At 37.5% G+C, this 27,522-nt stretch overlaps 1 protein-coding gene across 1 annotated transcript; it reads left to right on the forward strand.

The window, feature by feature from the left end:
• Window positions 1–50: 50 nt before the first annotated feature.
• LOC145475948 (dynein axonemal assembly factor 9-like) lies at window positions 51–27,317 on the forward strand. The gene is made up of 43 exons (XM_081455303.1): window positions 51–302; window positions 8,736–8,812; window positions 9,223–9,235; window positions 9,555–9,629; window positions 10,254–10,285; window positions 10,621–10,745; window positions 11,375–11,468; window positions 12,155–12,248; window positions 13,003–13,030; window positions 13,346–13,423; window positions 13,746–13,804; window positions 14,147–14,189; window positions 14,519–14,574; window positions 15,064–15,208; window positions 15,515–15,645; window positions 16,040–16,124; window positions 16,352–16,473; window positions 16,977–17,022; window positions 17,177–17,288; window positions 17,371–17,441; window positions 17,525–17,575; window positions 17,888–17,975; window positions 18,311–18,414; window positions 18,822–19,029; window positions 19,251–19,275; window positions 19,369–19,455; window positions 19,562–19,682; window positions 20,693–20,781; window positions 20,877–20,929; window positions 21,354–21,456; window positions 21,550–21,675; window positions 22,035–22,072; window positions 22,580–22,623; window positions 22,730–22,818; window positions 22,954–23,040; window positions 23,115–23,163; window positions 23,722–23,779; window positions 23,908–23,949; window positions 24,046–24,084; window positions 24,163–24,380; window positions 24,806–24,871; window positions 25,328–25,421; window positions 25,566–27,317. The coding sequence occupies exons 1-43, from the start codon at window positions 214–216 to the stop codon at window positions 25,685–25,687; spliced, it is 3,576 nt and encodes a 1,191-aa protein (XP_081311429.1). The 5' UTR covers window positions 51–213; the 3' UTR covers window positions 25,688–27,317.
• The last annotated feature ends 205 nt before the right edge of the window (window positions 27,318–27,522 follow it).

Below are 27,522 nucleotides of genomic sequence, written 5' to 3' on the forward strand. Positions count from 1 at the left end.
CAATAAGGGCGGACGGCGGTCGCAGTCCTTGAAGCGAATCGCGTTCATGAAGTAAACAAACTTTTTTCGAACTGATGTTTTACCGCGCAAGTTTGGATTTCGCGGCAAAATTCATTTTTAACCAATCAGATGCAAGTATAGCTGACGTCACGATTCTCGAATAAGAGTCAAAATGGCGGCCATGTTTGTTGTGAGTTGTACTTTTGCAAAACTATGAGCGATTTTGCGAGCAAACTCTCCTTTCTAAGGCCTGTTTCGACCAAGAAGAAAAATAAGCATCAGCTTTTCTCGCCGGCTGTAAGGTAGGTTGATATTTTTTCGTGAATTTGTGGCGTGAAAAGGGTGTAGTCATAGATGAATCGAAGGTGAGAGACGAAAAATTGGACTATCAAACAAAAAATAAGGTGGAAGTTCGTTGCTTTGTGCTTTGCCTTCTTAGCGAAGATATGTTAGTTTCTAAAAAAAACATCATTTATGACAAACCCGTTAACTTGTGGGGGCTTTTTTCCTTACACTCTTGCAGCCTGTATGGCTTGGCTGTAAAAATTTACTAGGACCTTTCCAGAGACATGTTTTTTCGAGCTTAATTGAAGCTTTAAATTGTTATTGTTTGCGACGGAGGCGAAGCTTGTTATCTGCCAAGCTGGGGACCCATTTGTTTTCTAAAAATATTGATGAGAGTTTTCTTCAGAACTGTGAGGAAATTATCGATAAAACAATCTTAAAAACACGTTATTCCATACAATTCACAAGGTTGTTAGCTTACGTCCATGGAAGTTCAAGGTCCTCCAAGTCGTGAAGTTGACATTTTGATAAAATTATTCAAGCTTAATATGTATATTTTATAGCAAAATTGTTTCCTTCATCGCTCGGAGCGTTGTTTATAAAGATAATTTCTTTGAAACCCAATTTAACTCGTTTAATTTTGGAAGCCGAAGAGTTTTTTTGTGTGTACATCGCAAGTTTCCAAATACGAGCAATAACCGGGCAACCAATGTTGCGATAAGGAATGATTCACTTCAATTTTCTCAATGAAATGGGTTGTAATACACAAATGGGGCCGATGATTATTTTTCTTTTTCGGTTAGTGAAAGCGGTTAGATCAAGCAGAACCGACCGATAAAATTCACCCATAATGTGTTTTTGTCACTTCCCATGTCACTTTCTTTACACTTTTTGTTCGCGCGGAAATCCTTTCGTCTCCATGTACCTTGAGATTACGTTCTGTAGTAGCATTCATGTGTTTATTTGCATATTGGTCCAATATTTTAGTTGATTTCACCTGTATGTTTTAATTTCATTCGGCTCGCATTGCAGTTTCTTGGTCAGAAGAACCCTTATATTGCCCGGGTTTTCGTGACCCTTTTAAGAGCTAGACTCACAAATTTACTTTACGGGTGACATTGCGCTACGGGTGACAGGAAACTCTCTCCGTTTCTTGCAAAATTATCATCTGATCCATTATTACATGCGTCTGGGTTCCTGTTTTTCTTCCTCTGCTATCTTTGATGCCAGAAATTTAAAAGGGAGCACGTGAACTCCCTAGATAAGACAGCAATGTTTTATTAACATCGGTGTAACCAGTACTCATTCATTTTGTTCAAGAAAACGTACTGTAGAGTAGAGTTGGAAATTTCTCGTTCTGATTGTTTGTATTAAAAAGTAATAAGTTTAGGAAGGAATATTCAGTCTAAGAAGCAATTTCCTCCAGAACTTGACATTACAGTAGTATGTTGAGCAAGATAGTCAAGTCCAAATGTATCCCAAACGTGTCATCTGCTGTGAAAGTTGCAGTTTATCTGCTCTTGAAAGTGACTATGGTAAATGTGATACCAAACATGATGTAGTTGACGTGGGGGAAGTTAGCTTTCAAGGTTTCGAGTCACATAAATGGAGAAATATAATGGATTAATTACTAGTTTTACTATTAGTGTTATTATTATTGTCATTGAATATGGAGATTCATGAATTAGAGTGTTGGGAATTGGTTTGACCAGACTGATTGATCATTGATTACAATCAGAGATATCTCTTTAAAAGAATTCCAGTTATTTTTCATGCTGGTGTTCCTCATGCTGGCAACATATAAAGGAAGCAATTGTGAGAAAGAACCCTGGGAGCAAAGTGGAATTTCAAGCAAATTCCTTGAGCCATGAGCCACGTTTTCTGATTGCATGAAATAGGTTTCAAAAATCTCTTTTACAGCTATTTGACAGCTAATTGTCTAGGTTTTTGAATGATTTGTAACATTAATAACGTAATTTTTCCTGCAATGCACACATTCAAATGTGAAAACCATTACAAACCACCATTGTACCATGGTTTAGAACCTACAAAAAACATATGAGATGCATCAGAAAAGTGTCATCAATGGATTACAGACATCATTGACATTAAAAGGACAACACACAAGTTTTAATTTGTTAATTTTCATAAATATAAAGTTTTTGTTTTTTGGCAATAACCGATTGAATATTTTCCATTATTGATTATCGTGTTGCGTAAGGTTTTCGATTGATGATCAATTGTAATCAATGATTGACACACCATTAATGTAAATTGCAAGAAATTCAGATATGAGGATCATATTTCTTTCACTGGAGATGCAAGGCTTATTTACTACACGAACTCTTATAATGCTAACTACTGGCTTTCAAGGAGATGAAATAGATCTAGAATAAAAGCTGAGCTAACCAGGCCTTCTGATAGGGTGCGATGAAAAAGTGCAAATTATGCGGAATTTGCAGGGCAGATTATGTGATTAGAAAGGCCAATTATGTGATAAATAATGTAAATTATGTGATTTTTTTCTGAGCAATGTTAAGCTTGTTTTATAAGGTTTCAGGATAAGAAAAACACTTTTTTGCTGCCCTAAAGACATTTTGAACACAAAGGAACAGTAGTTATGCATCTTGATCGACATTAGTTGGGATAAATTTTAAAAAATGAGGTCTTCTGAACTATCGCTGCACCAAGTTAAAAGTTGAAAGGACACAGCTAACATGCCAAATGAATGATCAATTATTATTGATATTCTTGCATGCTATGATTAGCTTCTTACACTTTGTTTTTATGTGCAGTATTATATTTCTGAATACAACAAACCAACTTTTTAAAATTTATATTGCAAGGATCATCAATGAAACCACCATTGAATTTACAGTTTTTAAACACTTCATCCTGCTTCACAATAATATTATTCAATCCATAATTAAGCAGGCAGATCATAAACTTATATAAAACCCCACAGTACATGTTGGTTAATTTATATTATATGCCAGTGTGTCAAACTCGCATCTGATCTCATAATAGTATTATATAACAAAACTAGCTTGAACATAACAAAGCAGTCTTTCTCCCTGTAGACAGTAGTTGATAATCAAAGGGGACTCTTCGAGTCCAGGGTCCGAAATTAACTTTCCAAGGCAGGCGCCAACTGGCGACTGAAATTTTTTTTTCAGTCGCCATATAGAAAAATGTGGTCGCCAAAAAGTGTCAGTGAAATTTTTCCTTTGCAGCGAAACAGAAACCAAAATTTTTGGGTGCCATGGGCTTGCCGGCAAAATATTTGCAATTGATGTAATCAGGAATCTAACCAGTGTGCAAATCATCTTTTGACTACTTTGACAGATCTACATTTCCGCCTTTTGACGCCCAGAGAATATCTAAATCTTCAACTAATTTCTTCACGGATGTTCCGTCTCCACCTTGTAATAAATTATGGAAAGATTTCAGAACATCTTTGGACACCACATCGCCTGAATAAATATTTATGGCGAAAGAACGCATGTGGCCTCTTGCGCCTACAATACATATGTTATGGGAAACCGCTGAAAAAACATGGCGGGGAAGCTTCGCACTGATTGTAGCTGTGAAACGTTGTGGCAGATTTATAATGAGGAAAATCGGTTTTATACTTCAAAAGCAGCGGGAAGGTAAAAAGTAAGTGCCCAATTGGCGGGCGGCTTTGAATTTTATTTTAATCGATTTGGCTGAAAATCAAAGTTATTGTATAATTGTTGTGGCATGAAATAGTTAATCGCCCGCTGGCGACCAGTTGTGAAATTCTGGTCACCAGAGCAAAGTTTTTAGTCGCATTGGCGACCAGGAAAGCGCAATTTCAGACCCTGGAGTCACGACTGAAAGTTTTTGGTCAAATCCAGGGGAAATTGAGTAAACTGACTCGAGTTGGCGCGGTTCTACTGTACAAGTTGACTGCGGGAAATTTTGTCATGGACAAAATTTTCTTCAACATGTTTCAAAAATCTCACTGGTTAAAGTTTGCAAGGCGATGAAAACATACCACGACCAAACGTCTACACAGATGAATGTAGCCAGTAAAACAAGCCATTTGGTTAAATATGTTGAACTATTTCCAGCTAAACAACAAACCATATTTCCAATCGAACGTATAAACTCCATTGAGTCTGAATGTGTATATATCAGCCATTCAGATTGGCTAATCTGAACAAAGGGCGTGTTTGTGTTTCACCAATAGACGACTCTTTAAGAATAAGACTTGTACCAGGCCCTGGACATGCAAAATAACGCCTTGCAGCTTTGAATATTTACAAAATCGATGGTGACTAAGGTTTTTTAGGCTTTTTCCAAGGCAAATCATCTTAATAATGACATATTTATGCAGGAATTCCTAAGAAACTTGTTGATTTATGTTTTATTTTATGAATGTTGTGTGTTCTTTTGTGAATTATGTGATTTTTCGTGAATTGTGCGATCGGATGCGATTTGAGGTCGATTGTGCGAAATCGCACCATCGCATAATATCAGAAGGCCTCCATTTCCATAATAATTGTGCAGGGACTATGGGGATATTATTTCTACTCTCCCTATGTTGCATACTAGTCCATCACAGGTTAAACCCCAGCAAGAACTCCACACAATGACCATGACCAGTGCTTAGTCTACAGTGTAGGGTCACTTGCCAACCATAAGGTAACAGAACTGGATTAGGAGTCTTGTCTTGAAAGAAAGATTAGGAATTACATGACATCAGAGACTCAGAAGCTCAAATTAGTATTTTCTTTTCAAAATTGGCTCAAGTTTCCCTCCTCCCCTCCCATTTGATGGAAATCCACCTGTGTTTAACCTCCTAAACCAAGATATTTAGAGTGGTGGAAATCAGGTGTCTTCCATGGGTTGTCAAATCTCCTTGATAACAAGGAAAATGCTTGAAATAGGCAGTTTTGCATTCATATTTTTGCTTACTACTTGAATGTGTTGATCATGTTAAGATCTATTTTTCAGTCCATTGCACCTTTTGTTTTTATTCAGTTTTGGTCACAAGTATACTAAACTGCTTGTAAAAATTTTTCTTGTTATTCTTAATTGCATAACATTCTTAGGAAGGGACAATAACATTAGTGTGTGGTTATTTTAGTTTCACAACAGAATGAGTTCTGAATTATCTCTTGTTTGTCATTTCATTTGTTGATTGAATGGTGTTTTGTCTGAAAACTCGCCACTGAATTAGCATCCAGACTTAAGGACGTAAAGAATATTGTCTTACGGCTATAGTCTGTTGATACAGATGGACTGTGCCTTCATTCAATCACTGCATTGTATGCTTTCATGATAAAATATCACGCATCTTTGTAGCATCAAGTTACAATTATAGTTTTTTCATACATGTGCGATGTTAAATGCTTAAATGTTTAAATGTTACAATCCACTCTTCTGCTGGATCTAAAAGCTTTTGAAAAGTTGAAATATTTTTAATTTGCTTTGTAGTATCAGTGGTATAGTGGCATTAAAATGTTAAAGGGTGTCTGGTTTTAAAGCTAATTTTTCTCTAATGCACCAAGTTGTTTATGTTTTAACAGTCAGATGATCAAATAAGTCTGTGATTAAACAAATTCCACTGTTTTGTTATTAAAACTTAAAGCTTATGATATTCTTTATTAAGTGTGCAATGGAAGAAGTTTTTGGGTTTCTAAGTCTTTTTTCATCAGTTACATTATACATGACTTTGTAAAGAATTTATTTTTGATGTCATCTAATTTGCTTGTTGTCTGAAATTGGCTTGCTAATTTGGATAATATTGATAACTCAAAGCCAAGTTCAGCCAAAGACAGCTGATTCAATTTAGTTCTTGATGTTAACGTTTGAAATTTGACTTGAAGGTTATATCTAAAGCAAGACTGCTGTTATCTAGATAACCATTTTTTGTCTTCTTTGTTAAGCTTGACAATGTGTGAGAGTAGTCAATAAAGAAAGACTGTTGTTAAGGACTGGCAGTTTAGATTATTTGAACAGCAGTCATCTTCACATCAAGTGAAATAGCTTCATCACACTTTGATATTAGCAATATTTGGTCTAAGGTCAGGTTTGTTAAAAAGTTGACAAATGTGCTAAATGCATTTGTTGCTCTTTTTGCTTATGTTTTGCAATTATTAGGACATTTAATTGTTCTGGTTGCATCACAGGCAGCCCAAGTGCAAGATGCGAGGAAATAATTAATGTAAATGAAACGTATGTGAACGCGACTCTTGCCTTCGAGAGGTGTTGTGTTACAAAGATGCGATTTACAAGGGTTTGTATGGGAACTTTACAGGTTTGCTTTAAATACCTAAAATTTAATGTTCTGTGAATAAAACTGACTTACCTTGCTTTCCTGTCATATTCTTTGTTGTTTCACGGTGTTTGAGGCCGTTTTGAAGTGTTTTCAGTGAGTTAGCGCTGGTGGTGGTGTCCCACTAGAAAAAACACAAGGTTGGCTGGCTCAGAATCGAACCATCGTACTGCGAAGGCCAAAATATTCCTGAGGAATGGACCTAGCTGCTTTAAATCACGATCAGCCAAAGCGTGAATAACTTGCTTCCTAGTCTGTCGGTCGCTGGTTCACAAATCTCATCGCAACGGCCTGAAAATTGCTCGTTTACTGGCTCAAATCTGCCTCTCTCGCTGCTGCATCATGCGTATACCAACAGTGAGGATACCAGATTTGAAAATTGAAGCTTAGCTACCACGTCCGCTTGACAAAAACAGCACTCGGTTGGGGTGGGAAGGAACTATTGCCTATATGCAAATCAACACTGTGCGAGGGTACACTGCGTCAGATTTCACCGAAAATGGCTAAACTGGAAACCGCTGGGTTATTTGAAGCCCTGCGAAAAGCCATGAATGCATTCGGATTTCAGTTTTGAACTTTCAAATGAATGTTCATTCTGTCATATAGGCAATAATTCCGTCCCATCCCGACTGAGTGCTGTTTTTGTCGAGCGGATGCGGTAGCTAAGCTTCGATTTTCAAATCTGGTATCCTCACAGTTGGTATATGCATGATGCAGCAGCAAGAGCAAGTTATTTAAGGCTTGAAACAGCAGCATCACAAATTTGCTATGGCAGTTAATTTACCATTATAAAGATGAAGTTGATTAATAGCTCTGAGGTGATTGATTGGAAGACTTGACATGGTTTTGTTATTGGTTTTCATTTATGTGTTTTTCTTGTGTTCAAAGGTGATTTACTGCATTGTTTGACAGTTTTATAAATACTGTAAGTCATTTGTATTTGGAGTGTTGAAGGTGAATTGCTAATAAAACACACTTTGGAGGTTCTCCCTTCTACCTGCCTTTTTGTTGGTGTGGCCCACAATTTTGTGTTTTGATTTACATGTTATGTCGTATGTAGTAGTAAAGGCTTTAAACTTGAAGCCGGGATCATTTTCAGAGTTGCTTTAGTGGCCGTTGCTGTTGTGGAGAGGTGGCTGTTGCAGCGAGGTAATAAGAGTGAATGTAAGGACATTCTGCCGGGACATAAAAAAGTGGCGGTTGTAGAGAGGTGGCCATTGTGGAGAGGTGGCTGTTAGTGGATGTTCAGCTGCAGTACACCTTATCAGGGCTGCTGATTTTCTGCGATTTCACAGAATTGACCTAAAATCACAACAAATTGCATAATTCACGAAAAATCGCAAAATTTGTACAAAATCACACAAAAGGAAAAAAAGAGGAAATTTTTGCTTTACTCTAAATTCTTTGACAATTGCTTTAAACGTAATTTCAAAGTGTTTTACCTTTCAAAAGACCATGGAAAGCTTCTGTAAGTGTTCATTTGACAAGTGAACAAACAAACAAACGGGTGTCCAGGGACCTGGTGCTAGTTATCAGTGTTACATGATTGATCATTGAAAATTTCATTTGATCTCCCCATACATGTGTTTTCCATGAAAGTATCAGCTTGAACTGCTCGATAGTTGCTTGCAAGATGTAGTTTTTTCGATTAACTTGAAACAGACATCCGCATGGATAAGTTTGTTGTTAAATTGCCAAGTGCTTCTTCCCAGGAGAAAAAATGATCGCACTTTCCTGTAATATTTAATACTAATAGCATTCTTAATATTGATAATTAATTATTTTTAACACTAAATTGGCAAAATTGGGCATCTCCAATTTCAATATTTTAAAATGAGCCAACAGAAGATTTATTTCAGATGCTTTATAATGATTCCTTTGTGCTGTAATAGCCGGTCTTGGACAGCAAAAAAATGGGTTGCACTCCTGTGAGACCTAACAAAACAAGGTTAAATTAGCTAAAAATAAATTGCATAATTTGCTGCGTAATAGACATTTTCTTGCAGCATAATGTTCCTTGAAAATTCCGCACAATTTTCTAAAAATTCTTGTTCAGAATATCAGAAGCCCTGCCTTATGTGCACTTGTTTGATAATATTTGAAGCTTACACTGAATGGTGCCAATTCTTCTATAAATTATTTACAGTTGTACAAGGCTGAGGAGGGTTCAGGACTTATTACAATGTGATGATAATCCAGTAAATGGTATCCTTTGTGTCCTTGGTAAGTCTGTATATACATGAACAAAATTTAATATTTTGTTGCACTTAAGTCCTGTTTGTTTTTGATGGCAAGAGTTGGTCACTTGCATTCTGTCAGTCAAGCACAAAATAAAATAAATGTCAATTGTAGTTAGTATTAAAAAAGCCATTAATTAGACATATAATTTTTATCAACTTCTGGATGGTAATCACCTGACTGTTCCACTTTTCCTCTGACATATCACAGTGGATTCTTAAGGAACTAATCACTTTGCTATCAAGTCAAGCTCACTGCTTCCTTAATAATCATCAAAGCAAGGCTATATTGCCATAAACGTGGAAGAAACGCAATTTTATATTGTTGTGTTGAGAAATTCTTGATCATTATTTATTTATTTATTTATTTATTTATATATTTTACTTTTCATACAGGTATTGATGGCAGGTAAGACGACTTCTGTTATTGCCAGACACACAAAGTTAATAGTAAAGCAATTGTACAAAAATTGAAGATGTCTGATTTAGTGAACTTGTGTCAACACTAGAATGCGTTTTGTGGTACTGAACACTACATTTTCACACTTGTGTACTTACATGTATGTTATGTGCCTCTGAGAATAATTTGGTAAGACGTAAAAAATGAGGCAATGTGCTTCATGATTTTCATTATTCTCATAATCTCTCTGCTTACCAACATACAACATTGTATTGATATAGTTATGAGAACATTTGAACAGTGTCTGGATTTCTTGTTATTGTTCCAGGTACAATGGTGGAACAAAACATCTGCTTAATTACTTACTTTTTGACTTTTGTGAACTTACACCAGGAGATTTTAGGTGAGAATAATAAAAGGGCTTGAAGGAGGAAAACATAGATTGGTGCTCCATTGTAAAATTAAGTGTGATCTGGGCCAGAGGAAGAGAAAAGCCAATATACTGTATTGCTTAATGAGTGAGATTTGCTCAGATAGTAATAATTCATCATTTACATGTAGTTTTACTGTGAACTCATACTAATTTATATATTATGCTGTGTTACTGTGTATCAGATCCAACTTTCCTAGCAATACATTACACTAAACTGGGCTGACATTGTCCACATCAGAAGAAGCTGTCCAGCCCATATAATTGTACATTTACTGCATTAGGTTTGACTGGACTGGAAAATAATAGTTTTGGCTGATTTCAATTTTTTGCAAATCGTGCTGCACTTAGTTGGTAGTTATTTATGATCTCATTAACTAGGTGTCGCAAAGCGAGGTTGTCACAAAGTTTTGAAGTAGGTGGTTTTATATGTTGGAGTTGGTGGCCCAGTAGAGTAACTAGCCAAGATCTTGAAGCAGTTTACTATTTTCCCCATCGGCCGGCTACATGCACTTTTGACAATCCTGGCATTTTCTCATCCAGCACTCCCACAAACTCAGTATTGTGTAATTGTTTTCTCTTTTGCTTGTATTTCAGTGGAAGTAGAATTACAGATGAGGAGCTTGAAGGTACAGACAAACAGTGTACAGATATGCAAACAAACATGGTTATGTATGCTAGTTGTATGCAATTTCTCACAAGATTGTTTCTTAACAAGAGTATTTCTTACTAAAGAGATAGGTATCTCGACCTATCTATTTTTATGAAGCCTATATTGACAGGAAAAAAAGGGGGGGCTAGGGGATTGTTGGAAGGAAGGGGGGATTCTTTCTGAATTGTCCATAGCATATAATTATTTTGAACAGTGTACACACATACAACATGCCATTTCAATGCAGCTACTTACGTGTAAAATGCTTCATAGAGTTGGTGTTTATACTGATACTTTTTGTTTTGGTTCCAGATATTGTGGTTATTGTGAAGGCAGAAAGTGTCCATGTCTACTGCAATCCTATCAACTATCCTTTACTGCTTCCATACATTGCATACTGGAGAAATCTACACATACATTGCTTGAATAAGGAAGAGGTAAACACAAATTAGTTGTGATCATTATAATGAAGACAAATGACTACCAGCTCTTTACCTTGCTGGATAGAGACTAGGTGGTACATTCAAAATCCCCTTGTTCATGTTTAACACTGATGTGATTAATACAATTGCTATACCCAAAGTAGCCAATCAGAAGCTTGGTCTATTGTCCTGATATGCTGTGATATCAAGTCACTGACCTGATATGGAGCCCTAATATCATGGTCACTTGGTCAAATTTGCTTATGGTAAGATACCTAATTGTACCTTTTTTGATATGTTTAGTGGCATATAAGGCTTGTTTGGTCTTGCCATGGGTATTTTGGCTTCACTGACTGTCTCGCTAAAATATGAACCATGGCTTGACTGGACTTGCTTGATATGTAGCTAAATCATACCAAAAAGGTATGATTAGGCACATGAATTAGACAACAAGGGAAGGGATCTGTGTAAGAGTAACATGCTTTGTGATTAGTATCTCACATGAACTCTTGACCTGTGATCACTCTACCTCCCTTTTCCGATAAACAACATAGATATTATTTGGAGTATTTAGAAGGTGAATAATGCAGAACAGAACAGAACATGATGTGATTTTTACTTTGCCTTCCTTGACTGATTTTAAGTATGAAGGTGATGAGGAGAAGGCTGAAGAATTCAAGATCATTAGTTTCATCTCCATGGTGAATGGCTGCCATCATCTTGGTGTACCATATGGAGGTGAGTAGAACAGGCATGTTTGGGCAAACAAGTACTGCTGTTAGATAATCTGTTTAAATCTCTACAGTGCACAGTATATATGTGTGATTGTACATGTATATACATGTTTGTTCCCGTTATCCAATGTGAAAATGGCAGGGATGTTTTAGTGTACAGAAAGTTGTCCTGTCAACATACATGTATTTACCATAAGCAGATGTGGCTGAATTGTTCCTTATATGAAATTAAGAATGCTTACTCCATAGATCAAATTTGCATTCTCCTCTTTAAATGGAGGCTTTTACAGGAAATTATTATGTCAAAATAATGAAAATGACATGAAGAGATATAAACTCATGAGACCTAAGTTATAAGCTACATTACAGTGTAGCCTTACGTTCAACCTGGGAATTTGTAATCTGGGAATTTAGGAATAGAGTACATTGGAGAGAAAAGAACCCTGTCTGTTTTAGAGGAATAATTGTTTGTAAATTGAACTAAAACACTAGTCAAAGTCACTAGCCAAACTGTAAGTAGAATGAAGGACTAATGTGCAAAATATCAGTTTCACAAACTTGCTACACCAGTTAATTTATCTTTATCAACCTCAAGCTGATAAGCAGCTTAGTGTAACAACATCTATGCGTGCTTACATGTAGCTTAGTATGGCAGGTTCTTATATGACATTTTGTATTGACATGTATCAGTCCCTAGTCCAGGTGACCAGCAGCCTCCTTTTGATCCATTTGTACTGGAGAAATGGCCACTAGTGCAAGCATTTGCTCTGGAGGGTTTTGGAGGGTAATGAGTTATTGATCATGAATTTCGTCACAACACTGTCAAAGAAACTGTGGATCCCGAGGTGATAGCCGAGTGGATCTGCAGACTACTTTGACAATGTTATAATGAAATTCATCGTCAATAACAGGACATGCATGAAAAACTGACGTCAATTTGTTTTTTACGATAACAATATTGTCAAATTGTCCACTCACGCTAGTTGATGCATCGCATCAATTATAAGTTCATGTGTCTGTCTGCTTATTGACAATGAAAATTAGCCAATGAACGCACAGGAAATTCTGCAGTTATCATAAAAATGGAAACTGATACTTTGAATGTAGGATGATAAAAAATTGAACTGGCCATATTTCTATACTTGAACACATACATGTATACAATATCTAGCATAAGAATAACCTGTTCCAGCTTATTGGTTAGTTGGGGAGCAGTGCAAAAATCTAAGTGAAGGGCTTGGAGTGAGGAGCAAAAGAATGTCTGTGAGAATATTTAACAAATTCTCCTTCCACTCTACCAGATTCTGGTAAGCCCTCTGATTGGTCCATTTTCACAGTTAAGTCAACACTTGAGTTGAGAGTAATGTGCCGTTCTTATGGTAGAACCATGAAGGCAGTTCTAAGAACTGGACAATTTTTTACAATTATTGTACTGTTCTCATTTTGGAAAGGAGGTGTGTCTTGAAGAAGCATGTTTTAGCTTAGACTTTATTAAAACTCATATACCTTATTAAAAAATAACAAATTTCTCTCTGCAGTGGTGGATTTTTCACCATGCATCATAAGGTAAGAGAAAGCATCAAATATCACATTTTGCACTTTCTTTTACAAATCACATTTGGATTGGTTATTAAAACCAAACAGACATGTGTAGTGGCACCCGTCTTGGTGCGTTAGCAATGCTTTGTGACTGGTCAACAGATATACTTGTTAATTCCCCTGAATTCTGTTGGCTAACTGAAAAATTAACCCTGTCCTGATCTGTTACAAGCACTTATAACCTATTAATTTTTTAATTCACATGTAGATATTTTTTAAAAAAATGTCTTAAATTCTAATGCCAAATGTTAGATGAATGATTGTTGTGATGTTTAATATCAGGTTGTTGATGTGACTCAAGATTTGGACACAATTTATGGTTTGTTGGACCCCGTGGTTGTGGAAACCCTTGTCCAAGAGGTACATGTAAATGTTTTGAACCCTTGACAATCAAGGTGTACTGTAGCAACACCTCAGCTCATTAGATGTTTTTAGGCATCACAAGAGTAGTAGACAGTTCTACAGTAGTTAGGAAGAATGTAAGTGTGAGATGTAAGCCATTGAATGGAAATAAAAATGTGAAAAAAAAAAAGAACGTAACACCCCTGTCTAGTAACCACTATCGCCAATATTGTTTGAAGTGTAATGACTGCTCTCAAAGTCTATTTTCAACATAAATATTCTTGCCGCTTGTCTTTATTTCCTTGCAGGGTTAATAACTTAGCTTCTTATTTGTCACTAGACTCTTCCTTTATTTGAACGTCACTGTAAATCTCTTCTGACAAATGTGGATACAGAAAGGTGAGCTTGACTTGTAAATTAAATGACAGAAATCTCTTTTAATTTGTACAGTCAAATCTGTACTCCTGGAAGGGCCTAGTACAGTACAATTATATATGCTGATACATACATGTACATACTTTTGAAAGGGTGACTTCAACTGTTTGATAGAGGTGATCCTTTTATAGAGGTCCAATTTACAGAAATTTAGGGAACGATTGGTGGGACTTTGGCAAGTGGGTGCTTAATAAAGGGTGACCTATTAGTACAGGTTTTCTTTGTGCAGGTGTAGCTAAACATTGTACCATATTTACTACTTGAACTTAAATCCAAAGACTTAAATCCCTTTTTGCTTTTCTGTAGCTCTGATGAACTGCTTAAAATTACAGAAAGGAGTTTAAGTGAGGTAGGTCAGGCACCTGTTGCCATCTTTGAAAGACACTGTTTGCAGTGATTTCAATTTCTAATGTAGCCACTAGGTATTTGTGTGGCTCTTAAAAAGATCTATTCCATATGACTGTACAGACAACACTGTTGTGAGCGCAGTTCAACAATTTCTTCATAAACGTGTGCTATCTACCGCAATCCTTGCCAATATGATTTGCACAATTAGCATGCTTCAAACATTTTGAGCTAGTAAAATGCACAAGCATTAGCTATATTGGAGAATTCAAAACAGTAAATAAAATAAATGTGTTATTAATCATCACAATAAGAACTTTTTTCTCCTTGCAGCCCATTGTAAGTTATTTCACTCATGGACACATTCTTGACAGAGACAAAACCATGAGGTACATGTAAGCTAAAATTTATGCAAACATGAACTCCAAACAGAGCTAGACAAAAACTTCAATTCCAGCTTGCCCTTGGGACAAGTGGCTCTCAAATTTTGCTTGCCCTGGGCAAATCTTAGTGTACTTTTTTATTGATTTAGTTGGCAGATGACTTGCCTGATCCCTTGCCCAACAGGCAAGTGAGAATGCAAAGTTACTCTACTTGTCCGGAAGGAAAATGTACTTGTCTGGGACAAAGGGATGGCACTCTTTGAGCCCTGCCAAAGTGCAATCATCTTTAGGTACAGGCAAACCTTATGTGCCACTCTGGCTCAACTGGTCAACTTTACATCTAAAATGATGTCACACCATACATACTAATGATCAATACCGTAATTATGTATAATAAATTACTATTATTGTTTAGGTTGTAATGAAATAATAATAGGCCTTATTGTTGTAGCTAGAACTGACCTGACTTATTCTTTTAAATTTTCTTCTGGACAGTTCTCTGAGTGATTATAAGCCATTTGTCCTTCTGGGATCACACTCCTCAAGGCAAAACATCCACAATTCCGAGAGACAGTCCTTGTTGAACAATAACACAACCATTGGTAACAGTGGCATTGGTGGCAGTGCTGCATTACAAATGGTAAGATCTTAACAAGTAGAACTAGAGCTTACTGTTAGCTTAGCTGGTCAAACATGTTACACTGCTAACACAATGGCTCAGTGGTTTGATTCCTGTGTCAGCTTTCCTTGTAATTGCTTACATTGTATTTTGCAACTATTTAAAAGGATTAGTTATATTTGCACGATCAAGGTGAATAAGTGAATTTAAACAAACTATACAAAATGAAGAATAAGACAATGATGAGTGAGTGGTGTGCTGTAGATCATGGTGAAGTGAATTGAACCAATTAATTCAACTTGAGCTATTGGGAATTGTCTTCCAAAGGTCTGCTTTGCTGTGGAGCCTAAAGGGACAATGACATGTGCAAGAACTTATTTTCTACAAAATGGATTTGTACCAATCTCATTAAGTGATACAGCAAAGAAGTCATCAATTGTGCACAGTAAGGACTTGAGGTATTCATTATTCCTCTTGGACAGAAGTTAGTCACCTGTGTACGTGTTCATGTGTTAAAGGGACTGAGGCACTGTGCTGATAACAGTTTGGTGACACTCTTTAATCTCTGGCTTGACACAATGGGATGTGCTGTAGCTAAGAAAACACTAAGCTGACCCAGCTGGCTTTTCTGGCTCCAAAATTTACTCAAGTCTCTTTTTTTATTTTTGTGCACGTGAAATTTCACCCAGATTTAGGTTGTCTTTCCGCCGGTGAAATAAGCCAGCCCTTAGTGACATCCTTTGCTCAACACAAGGCCATAGCACCGAAGGCCAGGCCAGGCAACGAGAAATGTTGCACTTTATTGAGTGGAATGTCATGTGACTAATTTATCTCTTGTTAATATACATACAGGTTGCTTATGGATCTTTACCTTCTGTCAATCACTGCTGTTGTAGAGGGAGTCAAGACATTTTCACAAACGTTTAACAAACAAAAGGTACTTTTCATGTCTTACAACAAATTACAGCAATAACAACAGCAGCATTGGTGACTTTATAATTATTACATGCATGTATTCTCACATTGTTGTTGTTTTAAATATTTTCCTGAGTTAACATTTCCGGACAGTTTGCTGAATTGTAGGTTGTTACTAGAGTTATCCTCTTTGCCAAAAAAGTAGACAGATTTATATTTCAACTTTCTTTCTATTTTTGACACTTTTAGAGTTACTCAGCTGTTATGTCCGTGCTGAAGACTGGTTGGGAGGAGAGACGTGTTGAAGTGAAATCCTCTTTTTTGTCGAGCAATGTGGAATTTTCCATTCATGCTTGCAATTCTCATGGCAGGTACACCATGCAATTTTTTAGTATTGTTCAGTGTGACCGTAATGATAACATGTACCTAGAGACAGCTGGTCCCTGGATACATGTACCTAGATACAGCTGGTCCCTGGATACATGTTCCTAGATACAGCTGGTCCCTAGATACATGTACCTAGATACAGCTGGTCCCTGGATACATGCACCTAAATACAGCTGGTCCCTGGATACATGTACATAGATACAGCTGTCCCTTAGAAACATGCTTCTTTTGGTTGGTAATACCACTAACCTAAACACGAGCCTTTCTCATACAAGACAGCTGGACATTCTTTGGATCAAACAGCTTTTTCTGCTGGCAAGCCATATCAGGGATTATTAAAATACTGACATTCTATTCTTAATTTAACTTGTGACTGTAGATTAAGATACGTGTATTATTGAGTTTAAAAGTTGAAACAATCAGTGCATTTTTGCACAAAATAGAAAGAGCAAATATATAAATGTAGTTGTTTGTTTTCTCGCTTTAGAAGTGTTCATCTCCAAGACAACAGACCACTCTGTGCTGTGAAAAGAGTAAGCTACCCATTTAATAGGTTTTACTAATTGATTGGTACCGATTAGAAGCCACGGTTATCCGTCTTATCAGAGAATTCCCTTGCTGGTGTTTGTTTGGGTTTTCCAACTGTAGTTCAATTGATAAAGGTCAAGTGACTTGTTTCACTTTCAGGCGTGCTTGTATTTGTACGATGTACCGAGTGTGGACCATCCTGGGCAGATTTTAGGTTCAGTAGTGTTTGGTGAATCATTCCTAGACTCTGCAATCAAGACACTTGTTCCAGGTACGAATCACCTGTACTTTGTTTCAGATGCAGAACTAAGTGTAAACAGATATCATGCTTATTTTGACTCCATGATTTGCAGACAGTTCAAGTGTATGGAATAGCTCATTTGTATTCCTGACGGAAAGCATCCCTAGATTTGTTTCATGGAAGGTAAAGTAGCACGATTAATTAGTAATTTGAGGTCGCTTTGTTGAGATTTTTTAAAGGCTAATACGTTTTTCTTTTCTTTTCAGGGACATGGCATTGAAAGACAAATATCTGAAGAGATGGAGTCTTTTGCCAAGGTATAACACTCCTGTACATGAATCATTCTGACAAGACTTATGTGCTTGGTTTATTGGCAAGTAGAAGAAAATTCATGTAAACCCTTGCAAGCTCTACGTTTCTGTATGGGAAAGGCTGGATTTTGCCAGTTTTTGTGGTTGGGAGAAATACACTTATCAGTAATTGAGTATTTTCTCATGAGGTGCGTTGACTATCTAAGGATTAACAAGTTACACCAGGTAGTTAACATTAATTTATGAATTGTTTTAATGGATTTCTTTGCAAAACATTCCTCAGCCATTGTGACCCTTTTTGCTTTTTCTGTTATGAAGTCCAAGGTTGATAGCGAAGTGTTGGGAAAACAACTGCTCTATGGCAATCAAGTGTTTATTTCAAGTTTATTCAACAGATGGGAGGCAGGTTAGCTATGTAAATATATTAAGTACGTTCGTTCTAACCAAGGGTTAGCTAATGAGGTGTTAAATGTTAAGGCCGGAGGCAAACCAAGAAGAAAGCAAATTAGATGTTAACAGTTTGCATTCGTTTTATGACAAATTTATTGTAGATATTTTTTATTTCACTTTAACTGAGAAGAAATTCCAAGTGGGAGTAATTTTTCTTTTCTTCATTAGATTGTGACGACTTATTTTGGGTAATTGCTATTTCTAAGTTAACAGACTTAAGACTTATTAACAAATTAAAGGTACAAATGTACTTTTTTTTTCAGTAGCTTTCTTGATGTTGTTGTCTTTCAGGTTCTCTGTACATATATGAGCAAGGCTTTCTGTTCATTCATCCCAGAGCTGGTGCTATTCTTCTGCCGACTTCCAATCTTTCTAAAGTGCAGTTTTATGACAAGGTATATGTGCAATGAATTTGCAATTTCTCTAGTCTGTTTACCTGAAATTTAAGTAGACATTATTGTGAGTGATATCGTGCTGTTAAAAACGATTTCAGTGTCTCGTTTAAATATTTGACGGAATTCATTCAAGTTGACATTAAGAACATTTCTTGTTGTAGCTCCTTGCTTGACACTTATAAATTACTTGGTGTCGTGGAAATGAGCCGTTGAATACTAAGAATAGTTTACGATAAATAAAAAAACAACAACTGTCCTGGATGGAAGACCTAAACCTTAAAACCAACAACATTTCTACCTTTCAGGGCCTGTCATTAAACCAACGCATTACTTGTTTCTCGCTGATTAGACGGCATTCGTATAGTGTAGGAATAACGACATAATGAAATCTGTTGTCGTTCCTATAGGGTTCCACCAGCTCCATAGCACTTCTGGTCCTAACATATCATTCCAGCATCGAGGATAATCTCCCCTGCTATCTCACAAGGAAACATGGCTGCTTGGTTTTGGCTCTCACACCACGCTCAAGGATCTACAGACAATTTTACTCTGATGTGATGCATCTGTGGAAAGAAAATCAACTGCCTAACTTTCCACAGTTTGAAACTGTAGTTGGTAAGAATGCAACTTGACAAATGAAGGGAACTGGTTATATATATCAGTATATAACTTATCAGTGGTAAAACAGGCATGTTCTAGGTATTAACTGCACGGAGAGTACGGAACGTGAACTTGGTCAGAGGTCGCTCCACTGTATTAAGGCTTATTTACAGCACTGTTGCTATTGCGCGTTTCTTTCCAATGAACTTTTACTATTTGTTTTTATTCATTTTCAGAGTTACCGGCTGATTTAAAAGAACAGTGAGTACTACATTTTTTCATTAACATTTATGAACCAATCCTCGACTTCACTTGGAATTCCACTGGCGTTGTTCATATTTTGACTTCTTTCAGGTATTTGTATTTACAACATCAGCTAAAGCTTCAGAGTACAGCAGATATACAGAGTACAGCTGAAGTCTTGTCGCCCAGTTTGAAAAGGCAAGTGCAGCTTCGTTTCTTCATTGCTATTGTAGCACTCCGTCATACTTTTTCTTTTAGTCTGCAATGTAAGCCATCTAAATACCTTACTTTGTTATTTTTCTAGCTTCTTGAGTCACTGCTCTGTGAGTAGTTCATTAGGTGATAAGCCCGTAAAATGTGACGATCTACCAGTACTTCTAGGCAGCAGCCCCGCAGGCGAACAGAAACAGTCACAGGATTTTGAGGTAATCAGAGAACTAGTGTATTACACAAGTTTTCAACGATTATAAACTCGATTCACACTTCTTAGTTGTGAATGTAATCATGCTGCACAGCACATGCGTCATCTATAATTACCGCTGATCACGTTTTGCTACGAATTCTTATTTGTACTGTAGATCATCTTCCGAAAACAGCGACCACCTAAAAGTAGTCATTTGATAAACAGTAACGATCCTCTCCAAAAGGGAAACGAGATAAAAGTAAACGAGTTTCTTTGTGACCGATAACTGTTGTATATACATGTTTATCTTGATTCAGGGTTGTCACGGTCAGGGAATAGTCAGGGAAAATTCGATTTTCAAGGTCAGGGAAAAGTCAGGGAGTTTTGTATCAGGTCAGGGAGTTTCTAAATCCCTGTTCAAAGTCAGTGAAAAGTCAAGGAATTTTTATGCTAAAGTTACTGCAAATTACTTTATTTTATGTTTTTGTATGGACAAGGCAATTCTGTGTTAAAAATTATCTGAGCGATCCTTATTTTTGTTGATTCACGGCCAGAATAGTCATCCTGCAGGGTCAGTGAAAATGGCTTAAGAGGCAATGAAAAGTCAGGGATTTTTTCTGTTCCGGTGGGTGGCAACCCTGTGATTGACTGATTCAGAATTATGACAGACTTTGGGTGCGTTTCTTCAAGAAAATCCAAGTTGGGATTCGTAAATCCGAAAGAATCCGAAAACGGATTTTGCGTTTCTCTACTAAACAGATCAATCCAAGATCTCTCGGATCATGGTGCGTCAAAGGAACCGAAGAATCCACTCCCGAGGTGGATTCTTCGGTTCTGTGCCGTTGTAAAGAGAACTTGACTTGGTCAAAGTAACGATAGCCTAAGAGTAGCGAACAAGTCAGCCGATAGTTACGACTCCTATAGGTTGCTAAAACAGGAAGTAAACTTTACTTACGTAAATACTTTTGGAGTGCTATAGGAAGAGAGATGTGCGTTTCTTTAGAATGATATTTGTTTTGATTGTTTTTTTAGTTGTTATTAACAATACTGACTGGTGTACCCGGCAGTGGTAAAGACTCGCTGTGTTTAGCTCTTGTGGCACTGGCCAAGGAGAACAGCAAGTAAGTTATAACATTCCTTTGAATGACTCGCGATATTTTGTATTTGACTTGGTAATGAACTTTCGTCAGTGACTAACCTTGTTGTTTATTGACAGATGGATAATCTTACAGAGACCTGCAACCAATTCAGATCCGTTTGATCCTAAAGGTGTGTTTCCTTTCTTAGCTTGTAACTGAATAACATGTTCCGTTTCCTTCCTCCGTAATTTCTCGCCTTAAACAAGTAGCATCGAACCGGACAATGTTGTTGGTAAATAACTGACGACGAGATTATCGTTGATAAAAGATGGAATGAATGGTTCAACAAATCTTGGTTTTTCGTAGTCTGAATTTTTTAAAGGAGCCGCACATTGTAGCTAGCAAAATTGTCTTTACAAAATCTTGGGCGTTCCCAGATGAGGGGCTTTTGCACTTTCTGACAGATTTTCAAGGACGGGGTTTTGTGAAAAAAAGAAATATTGCACTCTTTCTGTTCAGATCAAAATTTGAGAACTTTCCACTTTATTAGATTTTCTGTTGAAATAAACTCGTTCGCTTGTAAAGGGTAATATGTCATTGCTTTGTTTTACTAGTTTTACAGGAATCCCTGACCAACACTTTGTCAAGTCAGAGGCGCCTTCATGCAAGGTTGTCCGCAAGTGGCAAAAGACTCCGTGTTATTGTAGTAACACCAGGGTATGACGGCGTCCATAATCACTGCTCAGATTACACCATTAAGCTGTCCTCAACTGTTGTAGCAATGTGACTTTTGTTTCATTATGTTATAAGGTTTACAGATGTGGCAGATGTAGTACAGGCCATAAGAACTCATCCTGATGCAGAAGTTGCCAAGTGTCTCAAGATAGGAGCTGTAACATGCTGTATAGACCCGCTCAATACCTTCATGGAAAATAGGTGCGGCTACAACACCATACTGAAATGGATCATACTGCCAAAGATTTGCCATTGCAATAAGAAAATATCAGAGGTCTTTGGGTCAGGTTGTCGGCGATTTGTAATCTTATCTAGAAAACCGGTTTCACTAAAAACGCAGGCACATTCAATTTTCCTTGGTGGGATTTTGGAAGAAAAGTGTCCCCGGATGCTTCAGAAGCACTTTATCCACATCGTCAAACAGACAGATGATATGAATAAAAATAAAGATAAAAATAAAGACAAAAATCGTCAATGCTTGGGGTATTGTCTTCATATGTATGTTTAGGGCAGTTAATCAAGTGAGGAAGACTTTCAAACTGGCTTGTTCTTCTCAACAGAATGACCCTGCCCAAACTGCTGGAACAGTGTGCTCAAGGTTTGCAAGCTATTTATCCTCTTATCGTCGTTTTACAGCGTACTGTTTAAATTGGGAACGAACCAATCACTCCCTCTCTCCAGATACACAAATAGTAAAAGGTAGAGGAAAAGTCGAGTGGTCCATACCTCCGGAGCTTAAATTGTCCCAGGTTATGTAGCATGTAAGCGACTACGAGTATATCTACTCCCCCTGGATGGAATGCTAGTTCATCATACAATGCAGATTTACCCCCGAGAATTAAACTCACCGATACCTTTTTATACACCTGAGTGGAGAGAGGCACTGAGAGTGAAGTGTCCGCTCTATCCAAAGACCAGCGCACTAGTCATTAGCCCCCGGTATTTACGGGTACCAGTGAAATTATTAGGGCAACCTGTAGCCTGTAATAGACTAACATCCAATCGTACAGAAACCAGAAGTTAAGAATCTTATGTAGACATTTTTACTTGTGAACAAGACATGCAAGATTTAATCCGTCTTACAAACGTTTTTCTTTCCAAACAGGTTTGGTCAACAATGCTGTGTTCACGAGTTGTCTAGAGCCACAAGTGAGAAAAGGACCAACCCGAGAGACTCATATTTTTAACTCTAATTTTGCCTCAGATAGATATTTATCTTTTGCCCACCTGAATTTTGTCGAATCGTTATTTGCAGAATGAGCAGCTGAGTTTGGTTCAGAAACTTGTGCGAGCTTGTAACCCTGATGTGGCCTTTATTCTTGCAAAAGGTGGAGAAGTCACAAGGTACCGAACATACATAATAATGCGGTTTGCTTTTCAAGTTTTCGTTTGTAAAGCCCAAACAGCTACTGCGGATTACAGCTTACAGGATTCCTTTCGCTTTGCCTGACGGTCTTTTGTGTCTGTGTGTCTTCGCAGGACACCTGATGTGGAGTTAATTTTGTCAGACAGTGCATTTGATGAAGACAAGATGACTCAGAAGAGGCAGTTAATGTGTTCAGGCTGGTACGTCCCTGTACAGAATAGATCATGAATGCAAGGCTCTATGCCTCTTACTTACTAACTTTCTCTTTTTGAAGGTCTCTGGGATTGTTTTCCTCTGGGCATGCAGACCCGCAGGTTAACGAGGTATTGTAGAACTGTTCTTCCTTTTAGTCTGAACCCAGGAGTATGATTAGTTTGTGATTATCTGGGTCATCAGTCTGATAGTCCTGGGGCCTGTTTCTCGAAAGCCCCGGGAACTTTTCGGGCCCGTAAAGCCTTTTTTAGTTTATCTGTATCTAAAAACGGAGAAATGTATACACCTGAAACTCCTTGTATGAAGGGAACCTCTGTTCATATTAAGATTATGTGAATAAAACAGCTCTGTAATCGTAAGGTTCGAGATTTTGCTATGGCTTTCCGGGCCCAAAAAGTTTCCGGGACTTTCGAGAAACGGGCCCATGGGAACGACTGTTGGTTTAGTTTGAGTGATGCACGTCTCGATGAACCTGTACAGAAGTTATCGGCGTATTTGTCTTAACAATATCGACTCCATCTTCTACTGAAATGAATAGCCAATGCTTAGAGAATAACACCCTGTCAAAAGTCATACGCCAGATTTATAATCATTTTACTGATTTCGATTGTAGCTTAAGCCTGAATTAATCCGGAAGTCTAAATGTTCTATGTCAACCCTCCCTTTAGATTAGTGTATCGTTTTATGGACCATTAAACAAGTCAAGATTTGTTGCTAATCTTAAAGGTAAGAAATGTCAATATAGTGATTCAGTGAACTTATGAATGCCCGATTGACTGGGCGACTGACCTGACAAAAAAAAATCGGTTATTAGCGAAACAGTGATGAATTGTAACATTCATTCTTTGTTGCAGCACTTCACGGACCCGTATCATCCAAAGGAATACGAGAAACAGGTGAGCTCAATCACAACACACACTTCTTACATTTCACCCATTTCCGTGAAGTATAATTGACGTACAGTGACTCTTACATTATTGTGTTCATGGCAGGAGCGATTCACAGTCTACAGGGCCATGTCTGTTTCTCAGGTGAGCTGACGACAATGTCTCTTTTGCAAAGCCGGGATGTATGAAAACTGACAGTTCAAAACTGTTTCTTGTTGACAGAAGAGGCTCCTAATAAGAAGGCGCACGTTCAGTGGTGCCGTCTGAATGGGGTGCTGAGAATGAATCCTGTAGATAGCGCTGCAATTCCTCGACCCCCATCAGCAAAGGCCCGACAGAATGGTACCATAGAGGGAATCCACGAGTACTTCATTGTGTTCACGGGATTTCATCTTCAACAGCAGGTCTTGAAAGATTGGATCAAAACCTGCTGTAAACCGGTATGTTTTGAAGGAAAGTTGTCACTTTAATACAAGTTCCCGAGCGCCGAGGAACTGTGGTCTTGTGTAACTTTTGACATTATCACTTTTCACAACAAATAATCTCCAAATTCGTCAGGACATGAAAAGAAATCTATTACAGTCAGTCGGCATTTGGCACTCCCAAGAGAAGATCAAAATTATGCGGGAAACGGAAAGAAATCCAAGTCTTGCTCGGAACTTGATCCTTGTTGTGGTTCTGTGGAGACTGAAAAACACCGCTACTGTTCTTGCCCGATCACAACGGCGAGGTTTACTAAACAAACACCATAGTGTGGGCAAAGTCTGCACATGTTTACAATAGCTTAAACAAAACAGATTAGTTTATGGCCTCGTGGTACGTGTGTTTCGACGCTAGCTGGAGTTCTTGTATTGTTTGTTCGCAGGCACCAGTGAAATTAAAGTTGAAAATGCGGAAGGACTTGTCAGACAAAGAGATAACCGACATAAGTGTGAGTAGTACCAGCTTGTCCGCAGAATTCGCAGCGTATTTTTACTCGGTGAAGTCTGCTGGAAAGTTTGCCGCTTTTGCTACTAAATGTTCCAAGAGGTATAATACACGTTGCAAAGTCACTGTAGTGCTCATTATACCTTACAGTTTCTCTCCTCCCTCCCAAAAAATCGCGATATCAAAGACCCTCGCAAGAAAGTTGCCGCCTGAAAACCTGCTGTAAAAGCCTTTTATTTCTTTAACGTCATGCAGTTTACTTAATTATTACGCTTCACTTCTCCGAATAGTGCAGAAGTAACGAACTAATATTGAACATCGTATAGTGCTTCAGTTTCTTGTGGTAGTTTGACATTATGTTGGCTTAAAAGCTGCTTGCTGCTCGGTTTCTTTAGTTTAAAGCTCGTATGGGTGTCGTTTTATTATTATTTATTTATTGTTGATGTCTGTTTTCCTTCAGTCTAAGCACAGATTCGACCCGTTACCTCCTGGTTGGTTTTACAATGGTTCACACTACGTCAGTCTTACAGGCGACAAAGACTACAATCACCCATGTATCCTTTTGATCAAAAGACTTATTATCCACGTTCTTTCCGTCCGGGAATTTAATAAGCACGTGAAAACTGCGTCCTAACTTAGATAGATTCGCTAAAGAGATCGTTAAAATAATCGAAGTTTATTTCTTAACTACTCCTCAGTACTGGAAACATTTATAGAAGATTACTTGTTAGCTGTTAACGAAGACATCAAGCGTCATAATACCCAGACAGACAGTCAACCTGCTGTTGACATTTTCACCAAGCCAAAGAGCAGCTCTTAATTCGCAAAACATGTTTTGTCGTACTTATAACTTAATATGAACACAGTCATTATCGCTAATTTATTGTTAACTGACCGTTTCCAATGGTTGTAAAACGCTCTTTAGTGTCAATAATATTATTTAATTACTCTTTGGGGCTTTGTTAAGTTTCTCCCTGACTTTGGCGTCAAAAGCGTGGCGGGATAAATCCCACGATACAATTACGAAATGAAAACACAAAATTTCAATATAGAACAAACCAAAGAAAAAAAAAAAAGAAAAAAATGACCGTGTACCTTTTGTTTATGAGCCCTGGTGATAAATTTGTTGAAATATTTTCTTGCCCAGACTATCAAAAAGTTTTGAAATTTATGATCTGCTGTGTTATTTTGGTCTCATCATTTATTTTTTGAAGAAGCGTCCCTAGTACATTAATAAAAGCCCCTCAGTGGTGCACTCCAATTGTAATTCACACTGCCGAATGAAGTTTAGTCGGCTTTAGTTTTGTACAATTTTTTTTTTTTTTTCCAAAAATAATTTATACTTTTTCACAATATGAGACTAAGTGTAGAGAAGGCGCCAGCGCTAAAGTGAATCTTCAATTTTGTTACGCTCGTACAGTCGTCCATAACGATTCAAATGAAAGAGGTTCAGTTTTATTCTGCACCCGTGTGACAGTAGACCTGCATTCTTGTGCCGTTTTATTAATCACATAGTAACTCATAGCAATTACTTAGGGTAAAAATTGTGTGTGAATACAGCGAGAACTGGACAGCAGCCAAAAAAGAAAGAAAACAAAAACTGGAAGTGAATGACTTGGGATTTCTGAGTCGCTGTTTCGCTATGACTGTTCTTTCATTAGACAACGTTAGACTGTCTACGTCGTCAAGGAAAAAAGTATATTTTTTTTATTCGCGTTTAAGTTGCTCGCACCCTTTTCCAACATTTTCTTCCTTTATTCTTCGATGAATCGATACTACCACTCTTTCTTCAGTTGATTCTGTACTTTGAGCCTTAAGTACTTATGATTCAGAAACGAGTCTGTTGATCCCCATGTTTATTACTAAATTGTAGTTGGCCTGTTAAAATAAACTTTTTGCCAATTTTAAAAACGTTGTGAGAACGGGCTCAGAACCACTTTAATATTTCAAAAATTCAATAGGGCTTTGAATCCGCTGCCTCAATTTTTGTTAATTTTGTGAAAAGTGGACTCTCGACATACTGATTACAACTGAACCGAAAAGGGGAATGACGGAACTTCGTTTTGGAGTTCTAAGCACTCAAAGCTAAAATCAAGAGTGGTGTAACAGGTCATGACGTTGCTATGGTTACTTGTAATGTCACGAAAAAGCCTAACGATTTGATGCCGTTGTTATATCATCAACTGAATGGTAGTATCGATCCATTAAGGTAGAAGTGCTGAAGAATTGCTGCAAACTTTGGCTAGTAAACTTAAAAATGTTTTACGACTTAGCGTACAATTTCCAGGTTTAGCTCGAACTTTTATACCCTGGTTATTTTGTTTCTCCACGTAGAGTTTGTCACAAGTTAGCAAATATTTTCCAAAGTTTATATAATTATAAGAAAGTGTGAACGCGTTAAGTATTTATTGAGTATTCATTAAATTATTGAGCTGGCTAGCCAGTTAGTGGATGAGTCTTTGTCATGATTTCCCCTGGAACGTGTTCAGTGCATTTCGCAAGCTAGGGTGGAATGAGCCTGACGTTTCAGACATTAGCTCCAAGGGAACTCCGAGCTTACTCACGCTGGGATCGAGCTGGGTTTTTAAATAGGTGCATAACCACGCTTTTGACTTACGTCAATGGATTATCGAAGCCACTAATTTCCGCTGGGAT

Source organism: Orbicella franksi, chromosome 2 (assembly GCF_964199315.1).
Source record: "Orbicella franksi chromosome 2, jaOrbFran1.1, whole genome shotgun sequence".
Taxonomy (NCBI): domain Eukaryota; kingdom Metazoa; phylum Cnidaria; class Anthozoa; order Scleractinia; family Merulinidae; genus Orbicella; species Orbicella franksi.

Excerpts from the sequence above, each read along its gene's own strand:
- LOC145475948 (XM_081455303.1), top strand. The coding sequence starts at position 214 with ATGAGCGATTTTGCGAGCAAACTCTCCTTTCTAAGGCCTGTTTCGACC. Across the intron at positions 13,031-13,345 it reads TTTTCACCATGCATCATAAG|GTTGTTGATGTGACTCAAGA; the intron begins GTAAGAGAAAGC and ends GTTTAATATCAG. Across the intron at positions 16,125-16,351 it reads AAACGTTTAACAAACAAAAG|AGTTACTCAGCTGTTATGTC; the intron begins GTACTTTTCATG and ends TGACACTTTTAG.